Genomic DNA, 27500 nt, shown 5'->3' with positions numbered 1-27500 from the left:
TCAATGACGGCGCAGCCTGTGTCGTTTATTCTACATTTAACATCATTTTAAATCTGATCTTTTCTCATGTGAACCGAGGCAGGAGGACGATGTTCAGGCACGAAGCATCAGCTAACGTTGTCCGAGTGAAAGAGCATGACTTCTTCCTTTGCACTAACATGAATCATTCTGATGCTAATTTGAGAAAAACGAGGACGCGTGGCAGCAACGTCACGGTCCAATGAAACGTCACGGTGCGACAAACCCTGAGACATGAGCTTTGTCTGGAGGAGACCCCCGAGAGAGGAATCTGAAAAGGCAACGACAGGAACGCCAAGAAGTGACGAGACACACACGAATGACAGCAGCTGTCCAGGGTGTTGCAGGCAACAAAAACACGGACAGTAAGAAACACAGGTGAGGCTTAGAATTAGAAAATGCTCGGTGCCTCAGACCATCTATCTGAAGGCCTCCTGATGACGCCGCAGAGAGGGAGCATATGCAAATTAAAAAGTACAGGGCCTCAAACCGACCCTTGAGGAACACCACATGTCATTCTATGGATCTTAGAGGAGCATGTATCCATACTCACCATAAAAGTTCTGTCTGACAGACAGGAAGTGAACCAGAGAGGCCCACCATGTGTTTCAGTCTGTTTAAAAGAACAGCGTGGTCTACTGTATCAAAGGCTGCGCTTAGATCCAGCAGCACCAGGACTGAGAGCTTTGGGGAGTCCCAGTTACATCTAAGATCATTTAAACCTTTAGGAGAGAAGGGGCCTCACCACCGCCGTTTTACGGCAGCAGGGAAGACACCCGACTGAAGAGAAGCTGAGCTTTCATACATGATGAATTCATCATGTATGAAAGCTCAGCTCTATGGGAATGTGGCGTTAACGCTGCATCAGTGAAGAAACCAGCTCTTTATGAACCAAACAAACTGACCACAGCCTGACGGTGATGACTGGCTGCAGCTCTGCACACCTGCTGTTCAGGTTTGCTCCACGGCTAACTACTGTGTGTTGGTGTTAAAGCAGTGCTCTCACCCTCAGGCAGGGGCAGCAGGGTGATGGCTGTGCTCAGGCGTCCACTCCCCAAGCTCACCAAGTGGGGGCGCTCTGCTTGGAACTTCAGCCCCTTTCCAGTCTCGATCAGGTCCAGCGGGGTGCTCTGCAGACGAAGGACATTAACAGTGTGACGACTGTTTTTGGCACATTAAATCAACATCGGTCATGTGATTTAAAAGCATGCTCCTCATGCTGCATGTTCTCTATCTAGAAGGGATTCTGATTGGCTGCTCGAGGTGTGATTAATTATACAAAACGCCATTACATTTGAAGCGTCGGTATGTGTGGCTGTTTCCCCTGAAAGCACGGCAGCGTGCTGCGTGCAGCCTGACAGAGCTGTACCTCTGAACCCGAGGAGGTCACGTCCTCCACTGTGTGTGGATGATGAAGTGCTGTGGGAGCTAACGGGAGATTGTTTCTCGTCCATTAGTAACACTAATTGGTTTTACACGTCACATAAAAGCACAGACGTGCAGCATCACGGGGGGGGGGGGCGGCCCCAGAGGAGGCTGCTGTGGCTGTTTACATGCTCCTCATCCTCTGAGGGAGGTGTGCGTCGTCTTCCCCTCACAGCTCAGGCTCAAGCAGCTCCGCGCGCTCAGCTCCGCGAGGGGGAAGGGACGTCACCATGGCAACAGCGCTCCACAATTAAGAGACACGAAGCTCCTGGAGGGCGTTTGGCGAGCAAACCTGTGATGAGCACTTCAGCGCAGCGCTTCTGCTCTGCAGCACGGAGGCCTGACTGCGAGGCAGGAAAGCTCTGCTGACCCCCCAGGCTCTGACACGACAGGCGAGTTCTCACGGGACAAACCGGAGCTGTTGAGCTCTTAGCTCGAGTTATTCTGACAAACTCCCATGATGGAGAACTTCCTGCTCTGGTTCCCGCGCTTTCTCACTTGTGACCCTGTGCATGGATAAAAATTCAGGAGCTGCTTTTCAAAATATTTGATTCACTGTTTGTTTAAAAGCATCTTTATTTCCCTTTGGCTCATGTTCATGAAGGCAGAAGGATGTGCGTCTGTTTCTGCTCCAGTGTCGTGATCAGCCTCGTGCACAGGAGCTGTAACCGTCCCCGCCTGATATTCTTCTTCTCTTTGTCTTATTTTGGTAAATTGAACATTTTTCACTTCCTGCCTGTGTGTTTCCACTATGTCATTAGTTCATCCCAAACCTGACTACTTCTTTTCGTGAACTACATGAAACTGAAGAAGTGATGAAGTGACTGGAAGCTGATGTTGGGCAAAGCTGCCACATCATGTTTTCATGAATGAACACATTAACTTGTCTGAATGAGCGTCGGTCCACAACACTCTGTCACTGCACACACAGTTAGTTTGAAGTCCCAGACATTGGGACTGCTGCACCTGTGCTCCACCTGTGCTCCACCTGTGCTCCACCTGTGCTCCACCTGTGGCTGCTCCACCTGTGGCAGCTCCACCTGTGGCAGCTCCACCTGTGGCAGCTCCAGTGTTGAGCTGCAGTGAGTGTGGAGGCGTTTGCTGCTGTGTCTGCATCTTTGTGTCCCACTGATGAGGCTGTGTGTTGTTTTTCGAGACGAGCGACTCGCCGTCCTCTCGGCTGGTTGGCTAGCCGGGCGTGTCCTGATAGGATTATCTGATTGCGGGGGTCGGTGGGTAGAGTGGGGTCAAGACTAAGAGGATTGCTGAGATAGAGGGCGTCTTGCTTACGGCACTGGGAGAGCTTATATTGGGAGTGATGGGATGAGAGGGGAGGAGTCTGCATGCTGGCTGATCTGCTGTGTGCTGCTGCTCCCATGTGGAGCGCTCAGCTTCCTGCCTGCATGTGCAGGACACACTGATGTAGTCTAAGAAGTAAATGTGTGCTTCATCTGTACATGAAGCTGCTGTGAGGCACGCTGCAGCAGACGTCCTGCTCGTTATATGGTCACATGTTTATTTGGGGGATTTAAATGGATAACCTTGTTTACGTGTCTTTGACATGTTGATTTCTTTACTGCTTTTAAGAGATGAACTCACTACAGGATCACTCTGCACAGCAAACTAAAAATGACAAATCAAAAAATATCATCAGATGTTGGATTAAACTCATAAATCTCTCTCAGCTCAACTTAAATAGCAGAAAAACATTTTTTCAACTGTGTTCAAAATATTGTTTCCTGGTTTTTGCTCATTTTTCTGTGAATTAACAGAATTATTGTAGAAATGTGGAGACTAATGCCAACGTGTCTGAAAGGACAGTTAGGTTTCATTGCCGTGTCCTCTCAGAGTGATGATGGACGGTCCTGCACGTAGAGGCTGCAGCCTCTGCAGGCGTCTCTGTGAAACACCAATGCAGGACCTCAGAGCGCACAGGGGGAGTGCTGCGAGCTGTGAACTTTGGAAAAACCAAGGCTCAGAGATTTTCCTGCTTTGACTTCTTTGCTTCCTCTCCAGCAACAAAGCGTTATTTGCACTCATCAGCTTTGTTGCAGAGACTTTAAGGAAAGAGGAGTCACACCATGCTAACATCAGGCTGACATCCCCCAAACCAGGAAGTGAAATTCAGAGGTATAAGAAGCTGTTTTGCACAGGTGGGTGACATCGACCCCGCAGCAGTCTGCTGTTTGACTAAAGTATCTGACGACTGTTTAAACAGAGCTCGTCCTTCATGCTGCTGAGCTGCTTTGGAAGAAATAAGAAATGAGTTTCTTGGTGGATGCTCATATTAAACATCACCAAAGTTTGAAATAATGTACAAATAACTGGGAGCCAAAAGCTCAGCCTTATCAGATCTTTATGATGTCATAGAGAGCAGATATGAGGGGCAGCAGCAGCCCAGTGTGAGATACATGAGGAGCTACTGAAAAGATCTGCAGATGAAGACGAGTTCCCTTTGAACGTCTCTCACGTCTGCAGGAATCACTGAAGTGTAATCTCGCTCCAGACCTTCTAACTGGATAAATGCACAGAAAAAAGGAAAGAAGAAGAACCCCCCCTCCCCCCTCCTTAATGCCTGCAGGATTTTTAGAAGCAGCAGGTGTGAAGCACAGACATCTAATCTGCGAGTCTGTCTAATTACTACTTTACCCTCGCCGACATATGTGCTGCTGGTGCCGACCTCAGTGACACGTCAGCCTCTGTGCTTACTAGGGGTGGGGGAAAAATGGATACTGTGTAGCATGGTGATATTTTGTTTCTAATAATGTATGGATACAGGGACAGCAGAAATCGATATTTTGTTACAAAAAGGTTTTTGTGCTCTGACTTCAGAGCATGTTGATCCTTTTTCTGAGCAAGAATCCTGACATTCCTTCACTGTCCAAATGTGTTTAATAAACATGACAGTTTACTTATTTTAATTTAAGACATGTTTTATTTGAATTAAGTTTAAAACTTTATTTAATGTAAAATTATATTTTGTTTTAATTTACTTTCAAATTCTTCAGTTGCTGAAGGGGCTGCATAGTTTTCATAAACTGCATAGTTCAGAATAGCTATAATTGTACCAGATGGTTGATTCAGTTAAGTTGGACTAGACTGTAATACAAACCGTTCAGTTTGTCAACAATCAAACTGAAATGAGAGAAAGACTGAGTGTGAGACTTTGATATTAGAGAAAATGATGATTGATAAAGTTTACCTTTATGTACAGAATCTGAATATCGCTAAATATTTTTAAAAATTGCAATAATATCGTATCGTGGGATGTATGGTGATTCCCACCTCTAGTGCTCACGCTCCGTGGAGTCTCGATGCCAGGACGCCGTCCCGTCGCCCAGTGTGCCGACATTCAACATCAGAGGATGTCAGAGGACGAGAGCGCCCTCTGTGTGTTTCAGAAGCTGCCACGTTTAGAAGAACGGTGTCCCAGGAGTCCGACTCTAAATGGTCTCAATGCATCTCTGGCCTTACTAATGAATATGACTAAATGAAGACTTTTTCAAAATGACTGACCAAGTGATGACATCTAAAAATGGCACTGAGGCTGTTTGGTGTAATCTAATTACTAATTAAATGATTATGTTCTTGTGCTTCAAGTTCAAAAACAAACACAGTGTGCCTCTTTAATGCTCTCTGGAGCTACAGGACACAAATGTGCTCATTCAAAACTATCAAGTGTTTGGACTCTTCATGCTCACTGTAAGTATTGACCTTATTATTGACATCCTCACCAAAAACACCGTCCAGCTCGTTTGGCACAGACCCTGAGCACAGCGCTATGAATGATGCATGAATCATATGGCTTTGCCTCTGTTACTTCTCTGTATGTTAGAAGCCCCAGTGATGGACACCGCGTTACTGTTTTTCTTCTCTCACCCCAACCAATCACAGCAGATGGCCCCGCCCCTCCCTGAGCCTGGTTCTGCTGGAGGTTTCTTCCTGTTAAAAGGGAGTTTTTCCTTCCCACTGTCGCCAAAGTGCTGCTCATAGGGGGTCATATGATTGTTGGGTTTTTCTCTGTATCTATGAAGCACCTTGAGGCGACTTTTGTTGTGATTTGGCGCTATATAAATAAAATTGAATTGAATTGAATTGTTTAGCCTCCGATCGGTGCACTGTTTGAAGTCGTGCAGTGAAGTAAGGACTTCCCACAAGTGTGTTAAACCTAAAGTAACGAGCCCGTTTTACCACGTACAGATATTTGTATGTATGGAATGAAAGTAAACAGTTGTCAGAAAAAACTACTCAAGTAAAGTACAGATTAAAAACAAAGTTCTATTAAAGCTCTACTCTGCACTTGTTTCCCAGCTCTGGTTGTTTGTGGTTGGATGCTGTGGAGCTCCCACTGTAGGTCACAATGATAACACTGGATCTCAAGGTTAGTGTGGAGGTAAGGCGTCTGCTTCTAACGTGCAGTACACTGAATGAACCAATGAACAAAAATAAAACTGACTGACTCTTGTTTCCATCTCACAGCACACGCACGCACACACACACACACACACACACACACACACACACACACACACACACACTCACCTGTAACACCTGGTGAGTTTGCCGTCCACACTCCGGCATGTTCCTGTTCAGGCGGTCCATATCCACTGAGCTGTCCACGGCTCCCTGCGACACATGAAGATCCTGAAAGAGGAAATGAGAACGTGAGTAACAAACGTCGTCACGGCTGAGCTCATTTCTCAAACGCTAAAAAAAGAAACATTTCTCTTTTTGGAGTCCAGGTCTAAGTAAAAGCTAAACGCTTAAAAAGGTCCCCGACTCACTTTGTTTCCACTACAGTTCATGAAAGTCTGAGTGTCGGGAATCCCCATCCCAACTCTGCCCTCACACTAATGCCTCTATAGGTGTGATTCACACTGTCAGCACACACACACACACACAACAGATGGTAACAGATGGTTTAAACACACACATTTAAACCTCTTGACACATTGACTGGAAATCCACCAGCATGCCTCATCTCCTCAAACACACACTCATCACTTATTATTCACGTCATTTTTGGGGTATTTCCATCAAGTCAGCACAGGATGGATGTGTATAAATAACGCTCCGTGTCTATATTAGTATAAGTGTTAAACACTGCAGTCATTATGTGAGAAGCACAGAAAACCACACAGGAAAGGTTAGAAAACATAATTATCCCAGAGTCTACAGAGCCAACCAGAGTCGTATGCAAGCCTAAAATGTTGTGCGTGACACGCTCTGCCTTCAGGATAACAAAGCACCGCTGCATTATCAGCGTGTTTGCTCTCCTGACAGACTGCGCAGCCTCGAGCGAGCCTCACACAGTAAATCACAAAACAGGCAGAAAATAAAAATAGCAAAGAGCTGTCAGCAAAGAGCTTTTGTGTAAAAACAAACTCCTTTTTGAGCCTGAAGAAACACTTTGTTCCTCTTTTCCTTGTTCGGTGAGAGGAACCAAGCAGAGGTGTTCACCTGTCAGTGGTTGGCTCCAAATATAACCTCTACCTTTCTCCAGTTGTCCAGCAAATGCATCGCCTCCATGGCACCACGCTGCTCCAGACCGACCGACCCAGCAAACCCAGCAGGGACTCGACTGTGAGCGGGACACCTGCGGCACTGCTCGTGACTTTAGCTTCTTCAGACTGTCTTTGTGTCCTGATCGTGGTCTTTTGTTTAAAGCTTCACATAAACTCCCATTCAGAAGGTCAGACCTGTTGCTGCTTGCTCCACTAAAGGAAGACCTACATTCCTGACTGGCAGCACCAAAGCTGAAGATAGCAGGTAGACGAGTGTGTGTGTGTGTGTGTGTGTGTGTGTGTGTTTGTGTGTGTGTGTGTAAGCAATGATCAAAAGAACGGAAGAAAAAAGCAGAGAGTGAAGAATAATGTTTTGAAGTTGTTGAATCATAAAAAGTGGCGATGACTGTAATTATGCAAATATACCGTAGTCCTGACTGAAGAAGCACGAATAGAACAAACAGAGCGTGAAGAGCAGAATACGGACACGCAGTCTTCAGTCCCACTTGAAGATACAAATGATGGCTTCTACGTCACAGAAGTATAGGTGCATTATTCTGTGCAAATGCATAAGCTGCTAATGAGACTACGTCCAACCACGTCCACAGCACTGGCGTCAGGGCCTGCTGACGAGGAGCTGCAGCCAGCAGTTTCTGAGCTAAAGCTGTGAGGAAGAATCCCAAATGTGCTGCTGGTTACGTGGAGGACGGAGTGCTGCCAATACAACTCACTGTGCAGGTGAAGTGAATGCAGCCAGTGATAACTGTGCAGAACACACCGCTGAGCAGCATGCATGAGCTAAGTGACAAGGTTGTTCTGTATCATAAGTATCAGAATGACTTCATTCTCTGTAATGTAACATATTACTTTCTCATTAGTTACCCTGTAATGTAACATATTACTTTCTCATTAGTTACCCTGTAATGTAACATATTACTTTCTCATTAGTTACCCTGTAATGTAACATATTACTTTCTCATTAGTTACCCTGTAATGTAACATATTACTTTCTCATTAGTTACCCTGTAATGTAACATATTACTTTTTTAGTAGTTACCCTGTAATGTAACATATTACTTTCTCATTAGTTACCCTGTAATGTAACATATTACTTTTTTAGTAGTTACCCTGTAATGTAACATATTACTTTCTCATTAGTTACCCTGTAATGTAACATATTACTTTTTTAGTAGTTACCCTGTAATGTAACATATTACTTTCTCATTAGTTACCCTGTAATGTAACATATTACTTTTTTAGTAGTTACCCTGTAATGTAACATATTACTTTCTCATTAGTTACCCTGTAATGTAACATATTACTTTCTCATTAGTTACCCTGTAATGTAACATATTACTTTCTCATTAGTTACCCTGTAATGTAACATATTACTTTTTTAGTAGTTACCCTGTAATGTAACATATTACTTTCTCATTAGTTACCCTGTAATGTAACATATTACTTTTTTAGTAGTTACCCTGTAATGTAACATATTACTTTCTCATTAGTTACCCTGTAATGTAACATATTACTTTCTCATTAGTTACCCTGTAATGTAACATATTACTTTCTCATTAGTTACCCTGTAATGTAACATATTACTTTTTTAGTAGTTACCCTGTAATGTAACATATTACTTTCTCATTAGTTACCCTGTAATGTAACATATTACTTTTTTAGTAGTTACCCTGTAATGTAACATATTACTTTCTCATTAGTTACCCTGTAATGTAACATATTACTTTCTCATTAGTTACCCTGTAATGTAACATATTACTTTCTCATTAGTTACACTGTAATGTAACATATTACACATTACCTTTTCTCCTCTCCTTGCCATCACATGACTAACTCATTTATATGTTCAAATGATGTAGAAGTCTGTACGGTGGCCCTGAGAGGCCAAACGGACTTCAACTTAAGAAAACACCAGCAATAAGAAAAAACGCTGCAAAAGCACACAAAACACAACGGAAATGGGGAAAAACAAAAATGGAAATAGGAAAAAAACAGATTTCCAAAAGCACAAGGGAATTGTTTCTGGGGAAATAATAACCCTATAGACCAGTTGCAGGAACCAAAACATTCTACGTAAGTGTGTTTTATTCTCATGATTCCTATAATACTGATGACAGACCTTTAGGCTAATAGTCAGGCTAACACGCTTACCTCTCATCTTTTCTTTCCTCACAAAACCGATAGATCCTTCACTTCTTTTAAGTGTCTCCCAGCGCAATTCTTAGCATATTTTGGTTCCTGCAACTGGTCCGTCGGGTTATTGTCTCCCCAGATACCCTCCCTTGTGCTTTTGGACATCTGTTTTTTCCTATTTCTGTTTCCATTTTTCCATTTCTCCTATTTCCATTTCTGTTTTTCCTATTTCCGTTTGTTTTTCCTATTTCCATTTTCGTGTTTCCTATTTCAGTTTTCTTTTTTTTGCCTATTTCTGTTTTTTTTTGCCTATTTCGTTTTCGTTTTTCCCTATTTACGTTTTTGTTTTCCCTATTTCCGTTTTTGTTTTTCCCTATTTCCGTTTTTGTTTTTCCCTATTTCCGTTTCTGTTTTTCCTATTTCCATTTTCATTTTTCCTATTTCCGTTTTCTTTTTACCCATTTCCGTTTTTCCTATTTCCGTTTTCATTTTTCCCTATTTCTGTTTTCATTTCTCCCCTATTTCCGTTTGAATTTCTCCTATTTCGTTTTTTCCTGTTTTCCATTTTTGTTTTTCCTATTTCTGTTTTCTTTTTTCCTATTTCCGTTTATGTTTTTCCTATTTCCATTTTCCGTTTTCATTTCTCCCTTTTTCCATTTTCCTTTTTCCTATTTCCGTTTTTGTTTCTCCTATTTCTGTTTTTCCTATTCCCAGACCATCACAACGACCTACAGATGAAACCTCATCAGCGATGAAGAGTGAACACTGATCATCTCATTAAGTTAATATTCTACTGAGTGCTGGTATAGACGTGGATGTTAATCTGACAAGTACACAATAACACAGTCATGTTGTTATCGAGCTCAGCCAATCACAACACTGCAAGTCTTCAAATAAAATACCACAGAAAATGTGGAAAAGTACAACAACGTATCGTCATTTACTTATTCTGACAAGATTTCCTGTTTCGTTGTTACATTTTCTGCTCTCCATTTAAATGCCACTGTGGAGCATGGTGTTAGCTCCCTCCACTTCAAAGGCCATTTCTCTCAGACCGTGGGATGTGGGGGGACACAACAGCGGCTTTTCTTTCTCTCAGACTCTGAGTGGAAACACAAAGAACTCTCCATCTTTCGATCCCTCACTCTTCCTCTCATGCCAGGACAGAAAGGCTGACATTGTTTTCTGATGAGCAGATATAGCTCTCACACATGAGGGAATCTGGTTTTTGATGAGGTTGGAAAAAGTGGGGGAGGGAAGCTCCCCAAATAGCTGGAATACAAAAATGTCAAAGCATTCACAGCATGCCAAGTAGTAGATGTAGATGGAGGGTAAAAGTATGAAATAGGTAGATGACATGCCGATACATAATAGATGAGAAAAAAAGAAGGTAAAATACAGCACAGCTGGAGACGAGCTATTTTCACACTGCAGAGTTTGGCTGTGAAAGAGTTCGTCCTCTCGGGGGTGCAACTAACAATCTAGCTGAGAATGGTGGCGCTAAAAATATGGCCAGGTTTACCAGTATCACTCAGTACAGTGTGGCTAGTAGCTACCTCAGCAACAGTCTGGGCTCCTCTCCAACAAACGGATGATTTAAACAGTCTGGGCCTTCTCTGAGAATGCAGAGATAATCAGGAATGTGAAGACTGACAAAAGTGAGGGTGGCTTCATGCTCATCAAAGGACAGCGTCCATCCAGCGCTCTGTTAGCCTAACATCACGTAGCAGATATTACTCTATGAACAGACGCTCATTTCATCCAATAAAACCAATTTCCCTGTGGTTATGAGCCATAGATCAGACGTCTCTGACAGGTTTTTCTCTGCTTCTGTGTTACAACACTTGATCTCTCCACTTAAAAGAAATATGATACATTTCATTAATTGTGCTGTTTCAGTTTATTGAGTTGACGAGCTCTTGAAAGACATTAGTATTTATTATGTCCATTACGCACAAAATTGCAACAAAATGGGAAATGATACAAAAAATTGTTGCTTTCTGTCAGTAGTTGTTTTTGTTGGTTTCACATTAGCATTAGCTATTTTAATGCTAAAGCTAATAAAGGTTAGTCAAAGCAACAACAACAAGCTGAAGGCTAAAAGTGAGAGAACGATGCAAACATGTTTTTATTCTTTCATCTCTGTCATGCTGTGCACTCATCAGGCTCAGATTTGTGATACATTACATATCTGTATTAAATTATCTGTTATATATTAATATAGAAATAAATGCTGTCATAATTGAAAGCCTAAATAAAGTATCTGTGAGGACCAGTGTTGGGTAAGTTACTTTAAATTAGTTACATTACTAGTTACTTCTATCAAAAGTAACTCACTTACTTCAGGTTACTTGTTACTTTCAAAGTAACTAGTTTCCGGGGAAAGTAACTTTGGCTTTACTCAGAATTCTCTTGTTAATGTGTTGCTTCTGTAACTGGATACCCAGCACTGCCAGTCTGCTAGCTTGTTTACATGTTAGCACTATCCTGCCTCAGTGCACTGTGCCACCTACCAATAGAAAGGAAAAGATAATGTGCATATTTCCACGAGAGAAATCCCACGCCTGGACCGTCATTGACCGCCGCCATGATTCTAGCCTACGTCACAGCGTCATGTGTGCTTTTTATATCCAACATGAAAACTGCAGTCGTGATGCTTTGATTGTACTCAGAACTCGGAAATTCTGCCTTCTGAACAGGAAGATGTAGGTAACACCAGACTGCAGATGAGCTGCATACAGGGCTGGACTGGGACAAAAAAATCGTCCCGGGCATTTTGACTAGAGACCGGCCGCCATTATAGGAAAAATCATAAAGCTTTTGAATGCAAAGAAACGCTGTTGGGACAGTGATGTTCACTGTTCTCATGGTATATATGCATCAATCTATCAATCGTTTGTTGTAAGATTCAGATAATTATTTATTAAAAGTGAGACATTTTAAATGAGAATAAGAAAGTATGTCTTTGTGCCCCCCTCTCCCTGTTAATGCCCTACCTGCCCCCCTGGCAACACTTTGCTAGACCCGCCCCTGCACAGTTACCAGCTGTCAGCTGCTTAGAAAAGGATCCTGGGGTTATCTGTCTCTCAGAAACAGTTCATAACTTCAACTCATCCATGTCACCTAAAAGGTAAACCTGTTTCTCCATCACCTGTTCAGCTCTGATGATTCAGTAAGGACATCTCCTGGTTTCATCTTCATGTTTCCCTCTCACCACATATCCAAACCGACATCATGACCAGCAGCTTTACAGCTGTGGCTCCAGCAAACATCAGCTGATACTAGAAATTAATATTAAATAAATTCTAACAACAGCTGATCAAACGTGCTGCTGTTGTTTAACACGACATCCGCTGGTTTCCTGTTTCTGGAATAATAATTTCTCTGAATATGAGACGATTCCGTTTTTTACGAGACTCTACTAACTAACCTTATGAACAAAATAAAGTTCACTATCAGTAACATCATAGCACCACCCAGCTGTATAGAAACTCCGTCATGCTCACGCAGTACGAGTTATTGTAACTGACTGTAGAAAGTCAGCACAATGAAAATAAACTTGATACTTGAATACCTGTTACTGAATCTGTGGAAGCTCCGCGATGCCACCACACAAAGTAACGAGCCTATCTAAATCCCAGTAACGAGTAACACGTTCCTGATTTTGGCATAATAACTAGTTACCGTGCTCGTTACCACAATAATAACATAGTTACTGTAACGCGTTAGTCCCAACACTGGTGAGGACACCTCGAGCCCTCTGTTTGGGTACTGTACGTTACAATGTTTCTTTAACAATGTGATTACCTGTTGTTTGTAGCAGGCAGCAGTTAGGAGTCCACTAACCCGACCTTTTTACAGGTGTTTCAGCTACATCTGTACTTCAAGGGTAACTTTATTAAAACTAATGTGAAGGAATGCCGAGTAGTTGATATGGAGGTAGCGAGCTAGCAAATGATATAAAATGTTCTCAGCACTCAGTCTTCTGACCACAGCAGGACTAAGCTAATCAGCTCTGCCACATCAGTGTAATAAACACATTCATTAGGGGAAAAACAAACTGCAATGCAAACGGACATGATGTCTGAGGAAACTGAGTAGAAAATGAACACTTCTGTCTGATGTCATGCTAACAGTGGGAGGAAGCTGTTTTTAAAGTAGTTGTTGATACGTTCTCGTGACTGTCGAATGGTGCGTTACACTAAAGTCAGAATAACGCTCTGTCATTGACTTAAAGACCCTGTGTTCAGATTTAAACCCAGAGCGTGCAGAGACTGACACCTGCATTTGATTCTAGCTACACTGACAGCTCGTGTACACACAGCAGGTTGGATCATGTGTTTGAATGTATTGGCTTGAGAATAGATGCAGTTTGTAGCCACAGGCAAGACACTGTGCTGAAGGAAGTTTATGATCAAATGCTGGAAACAGCAACAGCACATAAATGAATGTAGGGGAAGGAGTGCAGGTGTGCCACAAACATCCTTACAAACACACCTGGTCGCTTTATGGAAGGCCAACGGATTAGAGTCTGCAAATAATGACAAAGTATCCAACACCACAGCAAAGACAGCAATAATCCCATCCAGTCCTCAAGCAGCTCTGCTCCATAAACCAAACTCTTTTCATAATCTGAGATCAAAACTTACCTACAAAAGACTTCATGCATGCTGCACACAGCTACATACCACTGCTGCCTCCGCTCAGAGATCATGTCAGCTACTTTACCAACACATAATAATAATAATACTCAGTTATTTACTCAGCATGTTGTTGTGTCCTACAGCCATGACAAACAGCTCATTTTTGCACTAAACACTGATAAACAAATTATTTACCTCTGCTCTGCTAATGTTCGACTAACAGGTTCCAGTGTGGTTGGACTGGACCCACCAGATTAACACATAACACACTTATGATACACTGTAATACTGGCTCATTTATATAGTGCCAGATCACAGCAATAGTCACCTTTGACCTCTATGCCAATTACAAAGAGGAACAACCGTTCTCTTTGAGAACATTTATTACTGTTACATTACAATCCTCATTTACAACTAAAGATAACAAAGAACTAATAACCAGTTGGCTCCATTATCACACAGAACAATCACTGCATATAATACTGTTTCATCATTTACGTCTCAGTGACAAACAGCCTGCTGTAAAACAGTTAGAGGCTAAATAAGGAGCTTGGAAAGAAAAGCATCTGGAGGTCTTTAAGTTTGTTTCATCGAGATGCTTCTTCAGCTCAGTGGTGGAGAGTCCCAGATTTAAGCCCTATGGGAGTGTCCCCCCAGGAGGGTCATGCACCCCATGTTGATCCTCTGTCTAATCACAGGAGCCAAGGTGTGAAAACAGGTGTGGGTCACAATCAGCCAAGGTTTCAGGTGAAACCTAGCCCCGCCCTATCATGTGACTTATTGAGGTCAGACAGCCCAGGATGTGAGTGGGCGCTTGAGCCCATACTGAATATTCCACTTGTATAAAAAGCTGACAGTGTTATATGCTGAGGGTGGTGACCAATCCTGTGTGAACAGCACACATGATTCTGGTTCCCCAGAGCTGGGGGCTCCAACAGCCAGAGGATGGAGCCCATCGGGGGCCTGATGGACTCTGCATGAGATGAACGAATGAAGGCAGATGAGGAGCAACGTGAGGAAGGAGAGGAAGAGATAGCAGGATGTCATTTCTCTCAAGCCTCTATCTTGTTCAGCCAGCGGCCACAGCGCAGCTCTGCTTCGGTCTTCTGGGCTCTGATAACGGAGTCAGCTGTAATCCTCCCCCTGCAGGGATGTCCATCCTTCCATGTCTCCTCTGTCTCTCCACCTTCCTTCACTAGACGCTCTCTTCATCATTTTTCCTTCTTATCATCATAACGCTCTCAGTTTGCCCCTGGCTGCATGTTCTCTCACCTTTTCCTGCGTGGTTTATGCCAACTTTGCCCTATAAGTCATATATCTGAGAAATAATATGAAGCAATACCCGGTGCAGTGGTTCTGCATGGTCTCATAAAACCTGCAAAAAGTCAAGTTGCAAAATGTAGAGTTGGTTTTAGCAGTCGCACGAAATCGCCTCAGGAAACCGACGCTCCAAGATCACTCAGCCACTTCAGGCTGTTTGCATGCTGTGCTGTTTACTCTGCTGGATGGAGCCCAATGACACATTCTGTTTTTAGAGAGGAACGAAGGGCGGATCCAACGGGAGCATAAATGCTGTATAACAATCTGCAAATCAAGAGGAAATCTCCCTAAAAGGTCGACGCCGACTCCACCGGACCCTCTTACATAACTGACCTGACCACTGACCAGCATCACAACAACAACGACATTCTGCCTTTGTGGACACGTTATGTAACCAGATGTAACGTGATGTCAAAAACATAATAACGAGTCCACTTGAACTCTCGCTGCTCCGTTTGACTGAACGATTGTCCATTTATGCTAACAGCAGCTTAGCTAACTGCTGATAAAAGTGCTGATAAAGACAGAAGAGCACAATGAAGAGCAACAGAGCAGACGTCCTGCCTAACATGTTTTTAAAATGATGTGTCTGCACACTGGTACATGTTATGAAGAGGTCTGTAGACATAATAAGTTTTATTTCATAGAATAGACCAGCCTGCACAGGCGCCACAGCTCCCACTTTGGTGCTGGCATTCAAACCCAGACCCAAACATAGCATTTACAAGTTTTACAAGGCGATCCTGAATAGCTCTGGTTAGAGGCGTCCTTAGTTGTGGTGCTTCAGGGCTCGAAGAAACGACAGCTACAAAAGAGCTTCAAAGCGCTGTGACGGCTTCTGCAGCCACCAAACAACACAAAGGCTCAAACACCAGCTCAGTTTACACGCCTTAAAAATACGACACTTTAGGCGATGCAGACAATAAAAGTAATGAACTTTGGTGGTTTGTTCAAACAAACTAACAAAAAGAGCTGCACTGCATTGAAATGATCTCCACAACTGTCCGAGCTTCACTTCTGAACAAGTGAAGCAGTGTTTGTGATGAAGGCATGACGAAGGAGTTTAAAGACAGCAGCAGGAAGTGTGTGGAAGATAGAGGAAGACATAAAGAGACGCTTGGTTCTGCTGTCTGTCACTATATGTAGACTTCCTGTACAGCGAGACAAGCCAAGGTCCACTTCCTGTTGGTGGCACAGGCCAAGGTCGGGGTTAGCCTCTGCTGTGGGACCAGTCTGACCTCAAATATGAACGTTTGTTATAATTTGGTTGGAGCTGTTTGGAAGTTGTTCTTCCTCTTATGCTCACACTGGAATTACGGCGTTCTGCTGCACACGTCTGAAAGCCAAAGTACAGATGACACCCGTGTGCAGAGTTTCTGAGCCTGAAGGTTGTTTCTTAGATTCTTGGTTCATTTACACAAATGAAAATTCACAAAGTGTTGTTCTGTTTTTCCTCGTTTTCATTTCTTTATTCTTCTCTTATTTTTGGATCCTTTTTATTGGCAGCAGGTTGAGTTCTCTCTCTTCTTCCTGTTATCACTGGTGTTGGTGTTTGCTTAGTTTTTATCTGAGTGTTTTACTGTCTCTGTCATCGTCTGATTGTCCTTTGGCACTTTAACTCCTTTCACTTGTGCCTCCCTCCCCTCTGATCGTGTATAAATAGTCCTGGTTCTGCTCCTCTAGGAGCTGCCTTTCTTACCCTGCGATCAGCTGTTTTTATCCCTTTCTGTTTGTGGGGTTTTTCCTTGTTGGACTTTTTCTTGGGTTTTAATCGGCTGTTAAAGCTAGCCTTCTTTTGTAATGTCTTGCATACTTCTCCAACTATCTCCAGGCACTCGCCCAAACGATGGCTGACATGCTGGCCATGCAGCAGGCTGCGCCCACGGATCTGCCCTCCTGTACTGGCCCAGTGACAACAAGTAGCTGGTGGTTTTTACATAGTGGTGAAAAAGCCTCATGCAAACTTAGCATTCAGTGACCTGTGAATCACTGATGAGCACGGCTGACAGTGAATATCAGTCTTACATTCATCAGCGCTCCAAATTTTAATGTTACTCAACCAATATTTTGACATTGAGAATCTGCTGCTGGCGATTTCTGTGGGCTTCTAGTCGTGGCTGACAAACGGCTCCAACATGAAAGTTGAACCTTCAAGGTACTTCTTAAAGCAGTGGACCAACTGTTTCCTGCAGAGAGGAAGGATTTCAGCAGCGTCGATTCACAGTCGATGTGTGGGTAATGTTAGCTCATCTATAATCAGCATAGCTTCAGCTAGAATTATATTCAGCTGTTTCTCCAGAGTGAGATGACATAATGTGTGACTCCATGCAAAGTGAATCACACTTGAGCAGTTTCTGCCTGACCTGGCAGATACGTCTTCTGTCGTTATTTTTCACTGTGGTTGATGATGTAACCACAGAAATCTCATCTTTGAGTCTGAAACAGTCACTGTTGGCTAAGCTGTATATATAAACTGATGACTGTTTAGTATATCTGAAAATAGAAAATAAATTGTCTCACAGGTTGTTGCAGCGCCCCCAGGAGGCCTCAGCAAATGTGTTTGTGGAAACAGAGTTGCTGCTTTTTCGGTGTTTTTATTGTAAACATGAGGCTCAGTTATCCTGAGCAAAACTTAATCTGCTTAAGCTCCTCGGTGTCCTTTCACTGGAACAGCAGCAGATTTGTTTGTTTTTTAAAATAAGATTTGGTTTGGAAACCAAATGTGTGAGAAACCGGCTTTACAGCCCAGTGTTGTTCAAATCAATCGAAAACAACAACAGGGCTGATTTTATTTATTTATTTATTTATTTTTTGCAGAATAAAGATCATTCATATTCATCGTTTGGCCAATGGTACGTCCCGTTTTTGGTCTAAATGATATTGTTCCACAGATAAAACCAAGCGCCACACATATTAAAATGTAAATTATGCACACTGAGATCCTGCTGTAGCCCCTGTAGTCTGATAGCGTGCGTAAACACAGATTTATTATTCTGGCATGAAACGCTGCTTGCTGGAGGGACGCCATCATCAGCAGGCAGCTAAACACACCAGCTGTCGTGTTACCACAGAGCGGTAAGAACAGGCGCAGACACACAAACACAGCCGAGTGGTAGAAGAGGAGGGGAAGTGAAAGTCTGCTGAAGTCTGACGGAGTGCGGTGGCTCTAAATGCTCCGTAACTCCCAAAGAAAACAAACCAATCAAAGTGACGCTATGGCTGCGTGAACACGTGTTCATGCTATAGCTAGCTGAGGCTAGGCTAACAGAAAAACGATGGAGGTGTGGAATCAGGGTTCAGTTGTTCTCAAACCAAACTTCAGTCACAGGAATATGAAGAACAACATGAGGCTGCTCACGTGTTTCTGAGCAGCTTCATGTCCACAGTGAAGATGAAGAGCCCGAGACTGACAACCGCAAAGGGTTTTGGGGATCGTGTCCATTAAAGGAGCACGAGACATCTGGATGCACAAACAGGTCTTTATGTCATCTACCAGCGTGCCCTTTGGCACGGACACCATTGTAGCAGCTGACGGTGTTGCACAGCCTGATGCTCAGGTGATGCAGATGATTGCTGGTTAACAAACAGCAGACATGAAAAACTGTTTGTCATCAAAGTGTGAAACTGCATCTCAGCAGCTGTGAGAGGGCTGTCATTATCACGTGCACGTCTCCGGTGACAGCAGCGATGATACCTCAGGGCGTCCGTGCTGTCATTATCCAAACCACTGATCCAGCGCTGACTGAGGCGCAGACCCACAGATGACTCAGTGTCTCTGGCTGCTGCTTCACTCCAACGTACGAGTGGAAGCAACTGCAAAACACGTTTTTTACTTCTTTGAAAAGCGCCCTTGTGTTTGCTGCAGTAAGTTTTTGATTCATTGCCATTGTCCCACTGATGTCGGCTCAGATTTTCCACTTGCTTGTGAGTTGTACAGGAATTGTACAGGAATACTGCACCGGATGCTGGAAAGGTTCAGAGAGCTGCAAGTTTCAGTGAAACAACCGAAACGAGGAGAGAACGTCTTCCATTTAACAAGGCTCAGTGATTGGCTGAAGAGTACAAAAATAGCTCTTAATCTGTGGTCCTCACACTCACAGCATTGGAATAACAAATTACTGAGGTGCCGTTTCTTTAGGTACACTCTTCTTTAGGTTCCTGTAACTCCACAGCAAGAAAAAGCTTCCAATGAGAAATTCTCAGCTATGGAAGCTGTTTGGATTACCAGGCGAGAGTAGCCATGCATGACTGCTTCACTCAACACAAACAGCTGGTGACTGACAGAGACGGGCTTTTCCACGAACTCCTGATTTCTGCAGTTTAGCCCGAACAGCCTGCGTCACACAGCCAGCGGTCATTAAATGACATTATGACAGTGAAGGCCTCTGCTGAGTGTGGGCTGGATCCACACGTGTGCAACGTGACAAGCTTACCTTTGCCAGGCTCATCATTTCTTCTGCTTGCTTTAGTGACTTTCAGTCTGTTTCTTCCCACCAATGCAGTAGTAGAGTATAGTTAAAACATAGTAAGATATTTCTTAGTCTTGATCATATTTATTCTAGTAAACATCTTTTACACTCATATTGTTATCAGGATCCTTTTTTTTTTTTTTTATCTCTGATACCTGAGTATCAGAGTCTCTCTGTATCTCGAGTCAGGTATCAGAAAGAAAAATGGTAAATGGTCTGTATTTGTGTAGCGCTTTACTAGTCCCTAAGGACCCCAAAGCGCTTTACACATCCAGTCATCCACCCATTCACACACTGGTGATGGCAGCTACATTGTAGCCACAGCCACCCTGGGGCGCACTGACAGAGGCGGGGCTGCCGGACACTGGCGCCACCAGGCCCTCTGACCACCACCAGTAGTCAACGGGTGAAGTGTCTTGCCCAAGGACACAACGACCGAGACTGTCCAAGCCGGGGCTCGAACCGGCAACCTTCCAATTACAAGACGAACTCCCAACTCTTGAGCCACGATCGCCCCATCTGGAGTGCTCATGTCCAAGGTGGAGGAGAAGAGGGGGAGATCAGCGTGGTATTCCTTTGCTCAGTGGCTCTGCTGACTTCTGGCTCAGTGTTTCCCAAAGACGCGGAGCGGGACAGGCATTCCAGTCCTGTGGGGACAAAGAGGCCCTTTGAACCGCAGTAATCCTCAGGAGGAGGCTCGAGAGCACCGCCGCCTGCTGCAGCGCGCTGGACGACGCACACCGAGGGTCGCACACGCTCAGTGGAGCACAAAACACGGAGCAGAACCACGTGTGTGTGGCTGTGAGACTTAAAGCTGTTTGTTTAAAGCACCACACGTTTGGGGATTTTAGGTTCCCATTGCTTGTTATTCCAGTGCTGCTGTATCGGAACGACATGTTGGTGGCGTCACAGTCGGATGGTTGGCATGGTTACACAGAAGTGTGTGTGAAAACAACCCTCAGTCCATCCATCAGCTTATTTGACTCGGGGTCACAAAAGGGCCAGAGCCTATCCCAGCTGCCATGGGCGAGAGCCAGGTAACACTGTGGACAGGTAACACTGTGGACAGGTGACACTGTGGACAGGTGACACTGTGGACAGGTAACACTGTGGACAGGTGACACTGTGGACAGGTGACACTGTGGACAGGTAACACTGTGGACAGGTGACACTGTGGACAGGTAACCACGGACATGTTCATTTTATTCATCACAGACACCACTAGAGTCTGAGTGAAGGATGAGGGTCAGTGCAGTACTCCAGTACTTTATGCTAACAAGACCTACGTGTATCTGATGACTTACTTTGTATATTAACACTGTACAAATAAAATGTGCAGTAATCAAATACTAATGTAATCTAAATATGACTGCAGGTAATAATTTTACTTTTAAAGGCAGCTTACACAGTAATGCATCAGTAATCAAACTACTGGTATTGCACTCCTGCTGGCATCTAATAAACCGTCTACATGACACCAACATCACAGCCTCAAAAACAAAACAGCTAAATGTCTGAAGGCCGACAGAAACACCACCATCTTTAGGAGCAGGTCCAAACATCTTCCCGCTTGTCACCAGACAAACGCCACTCCGTGTGTGCGTCCCGCTGCCAGTCACTTCAACACGCATACATTTGCAGTGTCACTCACCCTTCCCTCCCTCGCTTTTGTCCCTGATGCTGTCCTTCACATGCTCACTCAAAACAAAGCTTCAAATCCATCCGGGATCCGTGTCTTGAAAAGTCCACCAGGCTCACTGTGAGCGAAGAACATTGTTGGTGGTAAACTATGAAAGAAGGGAGTGACGCTGAGGGGGTGGAGGCTGGGGCAGGGTGGGGAGGGAAAGGAAGGAGCAGGAGTGGGGGTCTGGAGGCAGTGTGGGATATCCCTTTGAGTCATGGAAACGGATCCAAAGAGCAGACGAGCGCACAGACAGCCAACAGCTCTGTGTGTCTGCATTGTTCCTGCAGCCCCGCTCACTGCGAGACGCTCTGGAAACACTGACTGGACGCCCCTCAGTCACTCATGGAAAACATGGATAATGTGCTAATGAATGCACTCTGTGCACTTTCTTCACTCCTCACATATTCAAACAAACGACTTTCTGTCCTGCATGAAGCAATGAGACATTTAAACATGTTCTTAAAGGAGTTTTGCTTCAGCCTCTCACGTGAATAGAAAGCCTCCTTTCAGACTGTGGCGTGCGAACGCTGGCTGTGCTGCTCTGCAGGTATGACAGCTAACACAACTGTTGATTGTACATTTTACACCTGTGTGCAGAGATGATCAATATCAACAGATCTGAAACTCAGTGCAGTCCTCACTCATGCACTAGCTTTAGCTAATGTCTAAAAGAGCAGAGCGACGGCTCGGACTCGATCTGCCTATAAAAAGCAAATATGGACATTTTTAAACCGCACGCGTGCGTCCTGTTTATTCTCCTCACTGCTTTCACAGCGTCTCTGCAGGAAAGTTTCATGTTGAGATCTCAGACACACCCTTCAGCATCAGAGAGCCTCACAGAGGCAGGTGAAAGAGGAGCGCCACGAGCTCATCTGTGTCAGACAGTGGCCAAAAATCCTTTGTTGCCATGGTAACCCCCGCGTGGGTTACAGCTGCAGCATGTTTCTCCCAGCTGGTCAGGAGAAATAATTATATTAGAAACCAACAAAATCTGTTCACGTCTGAGCATCAGAGCGAGAGGTAAGAGAAGAGAGAGGAAGCTGAAGTGAGGCGAGCAGGCTGAGAGTGATTATTCTTTGTTTTGGGATGAGCCGCTGGCCTGCAGGCACGCCGCACACAAAAGACAAAAGACAATGAAGGGAGGAGAGAAAGAAAGGGAGGTCGTATCGCAGGCTGCATGCACAAACGGCAGATCATCGAGCTGTGGGCGTAACCTCTGCCGACTGCTCTGTCTCTACACATTTCGTCTGTCAGACAGTCCATCATGTTAAACTAAAAGGCCGGTGCAGGTTTCCACTGTGTGGGTCAAAACGCTGACCTTTACGGGGTCATTCGATTCGACTACAACCTGGATCTTACCCGGGCGCCGTAGGTGTGTATGTGTGTGTAACTGGACCCTACCTTTGTTACACATACAACCATTATTAATACATGTATGTTTTTCAAAAGCATTTGTTGTAAATGGCAGTTCTGTTGACTCTTGAAAACATCGTTCCCCTGCGTTTCTTCCACATGTCACATTCAACATACATCAACCACACGTAGCTTAATGGTCACACATGGTGGAACTTTACTCAACTCACCGCTAACTCTGGAATAAAGACGCAGCTTCCTCGACACTACTTCCTGTCAGTGCCAATAGCATCACACTGTACGATTAGCTGTTACGATGGGCGGTTTGATCAAAGGTACTTTAACTGATTTGAAGATAACAGTCCTGCTTTACAGAAGTAAACACAGAGCCTGCCTCAGGAGGTTGATGTTGGTGGCACAGGTGTGTCACACAGGAAGTTGTGGTTCGAGTCACGCTGGGACTGCTGCTTTAGCACCCTGGAACTTTCTGTTTTCAGCTTAATTTCACATTTTTCTCTTTCTGATTTGTTTTGTTGTTATTTGCTTTTTTACGGCTGTTGTAACTCACTGTGTTTTAGAGCTAAAGACTACTCGGAGAGGCGCCTGCGTTTCCCTAAATGTCATTTTTAGGCCTTCAGTTTAATCTGAGCGGATGCAGCTCAGTCAGTTTATACTGTCCCAGGGGGATTTAAACCATGCTGTAGAAGCACCATTACCACAAACCCCTCCAGAAACCTGTGATGTAAACCGCTTGTCATGTCTACTGCCATCGGCCTGTTCAGTGCTGTTGACTCCTCTGATGGACTTTTTAAATTCCTCAGTGAGAGAGTAACAGTTATTGTTACAGAGTAACAGTTATTGTTACAGAGTAACAGTTATTGTTACCAAGTAACAGTTATTGTTAGAGAGTAACAGTTATTGTTACCAAGTAACAGTTATTGTTACAGAGTAACAGTTATTGTTACCAAGTAACAGTTATTGTTACAGAGTAACAGTTATTGTCACAGAGTAACAGTTATTGTTACAGAGTAACAGTTATTGTCACAGAGTAACAGTTATTGTCACAGAGTAACAGTTATTGTTACAGTTACAGAGTAACAGTTATTGTTACAGAGTAACAGTTATTGTTACAGTTACAGAGTAACAGTTATTGTCACAGAGTAACAGTTATTGTTACAGAGTAACAGTTATTGTTACAGAGTAACAGTTATTGTTACAGTTACAGAGTAACAGTTATTGTTACAGAGTAACAGTTATTGTCACAGAGTAACAGTTATTGTTACAGAGTAACAGTTATTGTTACCAAGTAACAGTTATTGTCACAGAGTAACAGTTATTGTTACCAAGTAACAGTTATTGTTACAGAGTAACAGTTATTGTCACAGAGTAACAGTTATTGTTACAGAGTAACAGTTACTGTTAATGAGTAACAGTTATTGTTACAGAGTAACAGTTATTGTCACAGAGTAACAGTTATTGTCACAGAGTAACAGTTATTGTTACCAAGTAACAGTTATTGTCACAGAGTAACAGTTATTGTTACAGAGTAACAGTTACTGTTAATGAGTAACAGTTATTGTCACAGAGTAACAGTTATTGTCACAGAGTAACAGTTATTGTTACAGAGTAACAGTTATTGTTACCAAGTAACAGTTATTGTTACAGAGTAACAGTTATTGTCACAGAGTAACAGTTATTGTTACCAAGTAACAGTTATTGTTACAGAGTAACAGTTATTGTTACCAAGTAACAGTTATTGTTACAGAGTAACAGTTATTGTTACAGAGTAACAGTTACTGTTAATGAGTAACAGTTATTGTCACAGAGTAACAGTTATTGTCACAGAGTAACAGTTATTGTTACAGAGTAACAGTTATTGTTACCAAGTAACAGTTATTGTTACAGAGTAACAGTTACTGTTAATGAGTAACAGTTATTGTCACAGAGTAACAGTTATTGTTACAGAGTAACAGTTATTGTTACCAAGTAACAGTTATTGTTACAGAGTAACAGTTATTGTCACAGAGTAACAGTTATTGTCACAGAGTAACAGTTATTGTTACCGAGTAACAGTTATTTTTACAGAGTAACAGTTATTGTTACCAAGTAACAGTTATTGTTACAGAGTAACAGTTATTGTTACAGAGTAACAGTTATTGTTACAGAGTAACAGTTATTGTCACAGAGTAACAGTTATTGTTACAGAGTAACAGTTACTGTTAATGAGTAACAGTTATTGTCACAGAGTAACAGTTATTGTTACAGAGTAACAGTTATTGTTACCAAGTAACAGTTATTGTCACAGAGTAACATTTATTGTTACAGAGTAACAGTTATTGTCACAGAGTAACAGTTATTGTTACCAAGTAACAGTTATTGTTACAGAGTAACAGTTATTGTCACAGAGTAACAGTTATTGTTACAGAGTAACAGTTATTGTCACAGAGTAACAGTTATTGTTACAGAGTAACAGTTACTGTTAATGAGTAACAGTTATTGTCACAGAGTAACAGTTATTGTTACAGAGTAACAGTTATTGTCACAGAGTAACAGTTATTGTTACAGAGTAACAGTTATTGTCACAGAGTAACAGTTATTGTTACCAAGTAACAGTTATTGTTACAGAGTAACAGTTATTGTCACAGAGTAACAGTTATTGTTACAGAGTAACAGTTACTGTTAATGAGTAACAGTTATTGTCACAGAGTAACAGTTATTGTCACAGAGTAACAGTTATTGTTACAGAGTAACAGTTATTGTTACCAAGTAACAGTTATTGTTACAGAGTAACAGTTATTGTTACCAAGTAACAGTTATTGTTACAGAGTAACAGTTATTGTTACCAAGTAACAGTTATTGTTACAGAGTAACAGTTATTGTCACAGAGTAACAGTTATTGTTACAGAGTAACAGTTATTGTTACCAAGTAACAGTTATTGTTACAGAGTAACAGTTACTGTTAATGAGTAACAGTTATTGTCACAGAGTAACAGTTATTGTTACAGAGTAACAGTTATTGTTTCCAAGTAACAGTTATTGTTACAGAGTAACAGTTATTGTCACAGAGTAACAGTTATTGTTACCGAGTAACAGTTATTTTTACAGAGTAACAGTTATTGTTACCAAGTAACAGTTATTGTTACAGAGTAACAGTTATTGTTAATGAGTAACAGTTATTGTTACAGAGTAACAGTTATTGTCACAGAGTAACAGTTATTGTTACAGAGTAACAGTTATTGTTACCAAGTAACAGTTATTGTTACAGAGTAACAGTTATTGTCACAGAGTAACAGTTATTGTTACCAAGTAACAGTTATTGTTACAGAGTAACAGTTATTGTTACCAGGTAACAGTTATTGTTACAGAGTAACAGTTATTGTCACAGAGTAACAGTTATTGTCACAGAGTAACAGTTATTGTTACAGAGTAACAGTTATTGTTACCAAGTAACAGTTATTGTCACAGAGTAACAGTTATTGTCACAGAGTAACAGTTATTGTTACAGAGTAACAGTTATTGTTACCAAGTAACAGTTATTGTTACAGAGTAACAGTTATTGTTACCAAGTAACAGTTATTGTTACAGAGTAACAGTTATTGTCACAGAGTAACAGTTATTGTTACCGAGTAACAGTTATTTTTACAGAGTAACAGTTATTGTTACCAAGTAACAGTTATTGTTACAGAGTAACAGTTATTGTTAATGAGTAACAGTTATTGTTACAGAGTAACAGTTATTGTCACAGAGTAACATTTATTGTTACCAAGTAACAGTTATTGTTACAGAGTAACAGTTATTGTCACAGAGTAACAGTTATTGTTACAGAGTAACAGTTATTGTCACAGAGTAACAGTTATTGTTACAGAGTAACAGTTATTGTTACCAAGTAACAGTTATTGTTACCAAGTAACAGTTATTGTTACAGAGTAACAGTTATTGTCACAGAGTAACAGTTATTGTTACTGAGTAACAGTTATTGCCTCACAAATGTCAGCAAATTCCTGAAATCAGAAAACAAAAGTGTGAGCATTGTATTGTTTCTGTGATTGTGCAGCGTGTCTAAAACACCTGGACACGACCGCCAGGTAATCGACACACACAGATGATGCTAACTGCTAACACAGGCTCTATAAATCGGACTGAGGTTGACTACACTCAAGAAGCTTCCCACTCAGGAGCGCTCTGATGCTAACGGCCTGAATGTAACAGATACTCTCATCACTGCTCCAATCTGTAACCCACAACAGGCAGCATTCATTAATCTACTCACACGGGGTCTTGCACTGAGTTGCCACGAGACAGTATAATTTGTATGAATTATAAGGCTGTTACCGTCCTCTGCTGGTGAATGTCCAGCACAGTCGTCTCCTTCCACAAAACAAAGAAAATAAATCCAACACCGATCACGTTTGAGGTCAGGAGTATCGCTGTCAGCAAGAGTAGAGCTCCAGGAGCGTGTTCAGGTCCAACACGGGTGAAATCGGTATGAGAATGGGACTGGGTGGGTGTTTGGGGGGTGGATAGAGTGCCTCTGTCCTGGCCTGATTATGCTCTCCACAGAATGAGCTCACATAACAAAGGATTTATTATCACTAGCTGGAGAGTTGCTGCAGTGTGGGAACCCCGCGCTGCCGTTTCCTCTGCCAGGCACCCAGAAAGCTGCGTTCCAGCTCTGATGGGTTTGACAACAGCACAGCCTGTATGCGTCTCTCTCTCCCCTTTGGTCCATAAAGCAGCCAGTGTTTCAGAGACAGCTGCCTCTCACAGGCCCAGGCTCCTGCAGGTACAACTGCAACTTTGTGCTGAGACATTAACTGGCTGGACACAGTATTGACTCGACACCGTGTGTTTCACTCTGTGAAAAGACGCCTGATGTTCAGTTTAGTTACATTTCCTGAGCTCAGTGCAGGATGTCTAGCCTGTGGTAGGATCA

General features: G+C 42.8%; 1 protein-coding gene across 5 annotated transcripts in view; it reads right to left on the bottom strand.

Annotated features, from left to right (window-relative positions):
• phldb1b (pleckstrin homology-like domain, family B, member 1b) overlaps positions 1–27500 on the bottom strand; it is a 153050-nt gene that overhangs the window by 108063 nt on the left and 17487 nt on the right. For 2 of the 5 annotated variants that reach the window (XM_085131496.1, XM_085131497.1), the window contains exons 1-3: positions 6228–6892; positions 5986–6087; positions 1025–1148 (exon numbers count right to left, since the gene is read on the bottom strand). In XM_085131496.1, coding sequence (XP_084987622.1) covers positions 1025–1148; positions 5986–6087; positions 6228–6275 — 274 coding nt within the window. In that variant the 5' untranslated portion in view covers positions 6276–6892. Of the gene's footprint in view, positions 1–1024; positions 1149–5985; positions 6088–6227; positions 6893–6936; positions 8057–27500 lie in introns of those variants that run through there. The other 3 variants (XM_085131495.1, XM_085131498.1, XM_085131494.1) reach the window with 3 other exon arrangements.

Source organism: Neolamprologus multifasciatus, chromosome 14, assembly GCF_963576455.1.
Source record: "Neolamprologus multifasciatus chromosome 14, fNeoMul1.2, whole genome shotgun sequence".
Taxonomy (NCBI): Eukaryota; Metazoa; Chordata; class Actinopteri; order Cichliformes; family Cichlidae; genus Neolamprologus; species Neolamprologus multifasciatus.
Note: the sequence above shows the minus strand (reverse complement) of the source record. Positions and strands in the feature narration are given on the sequence as shown.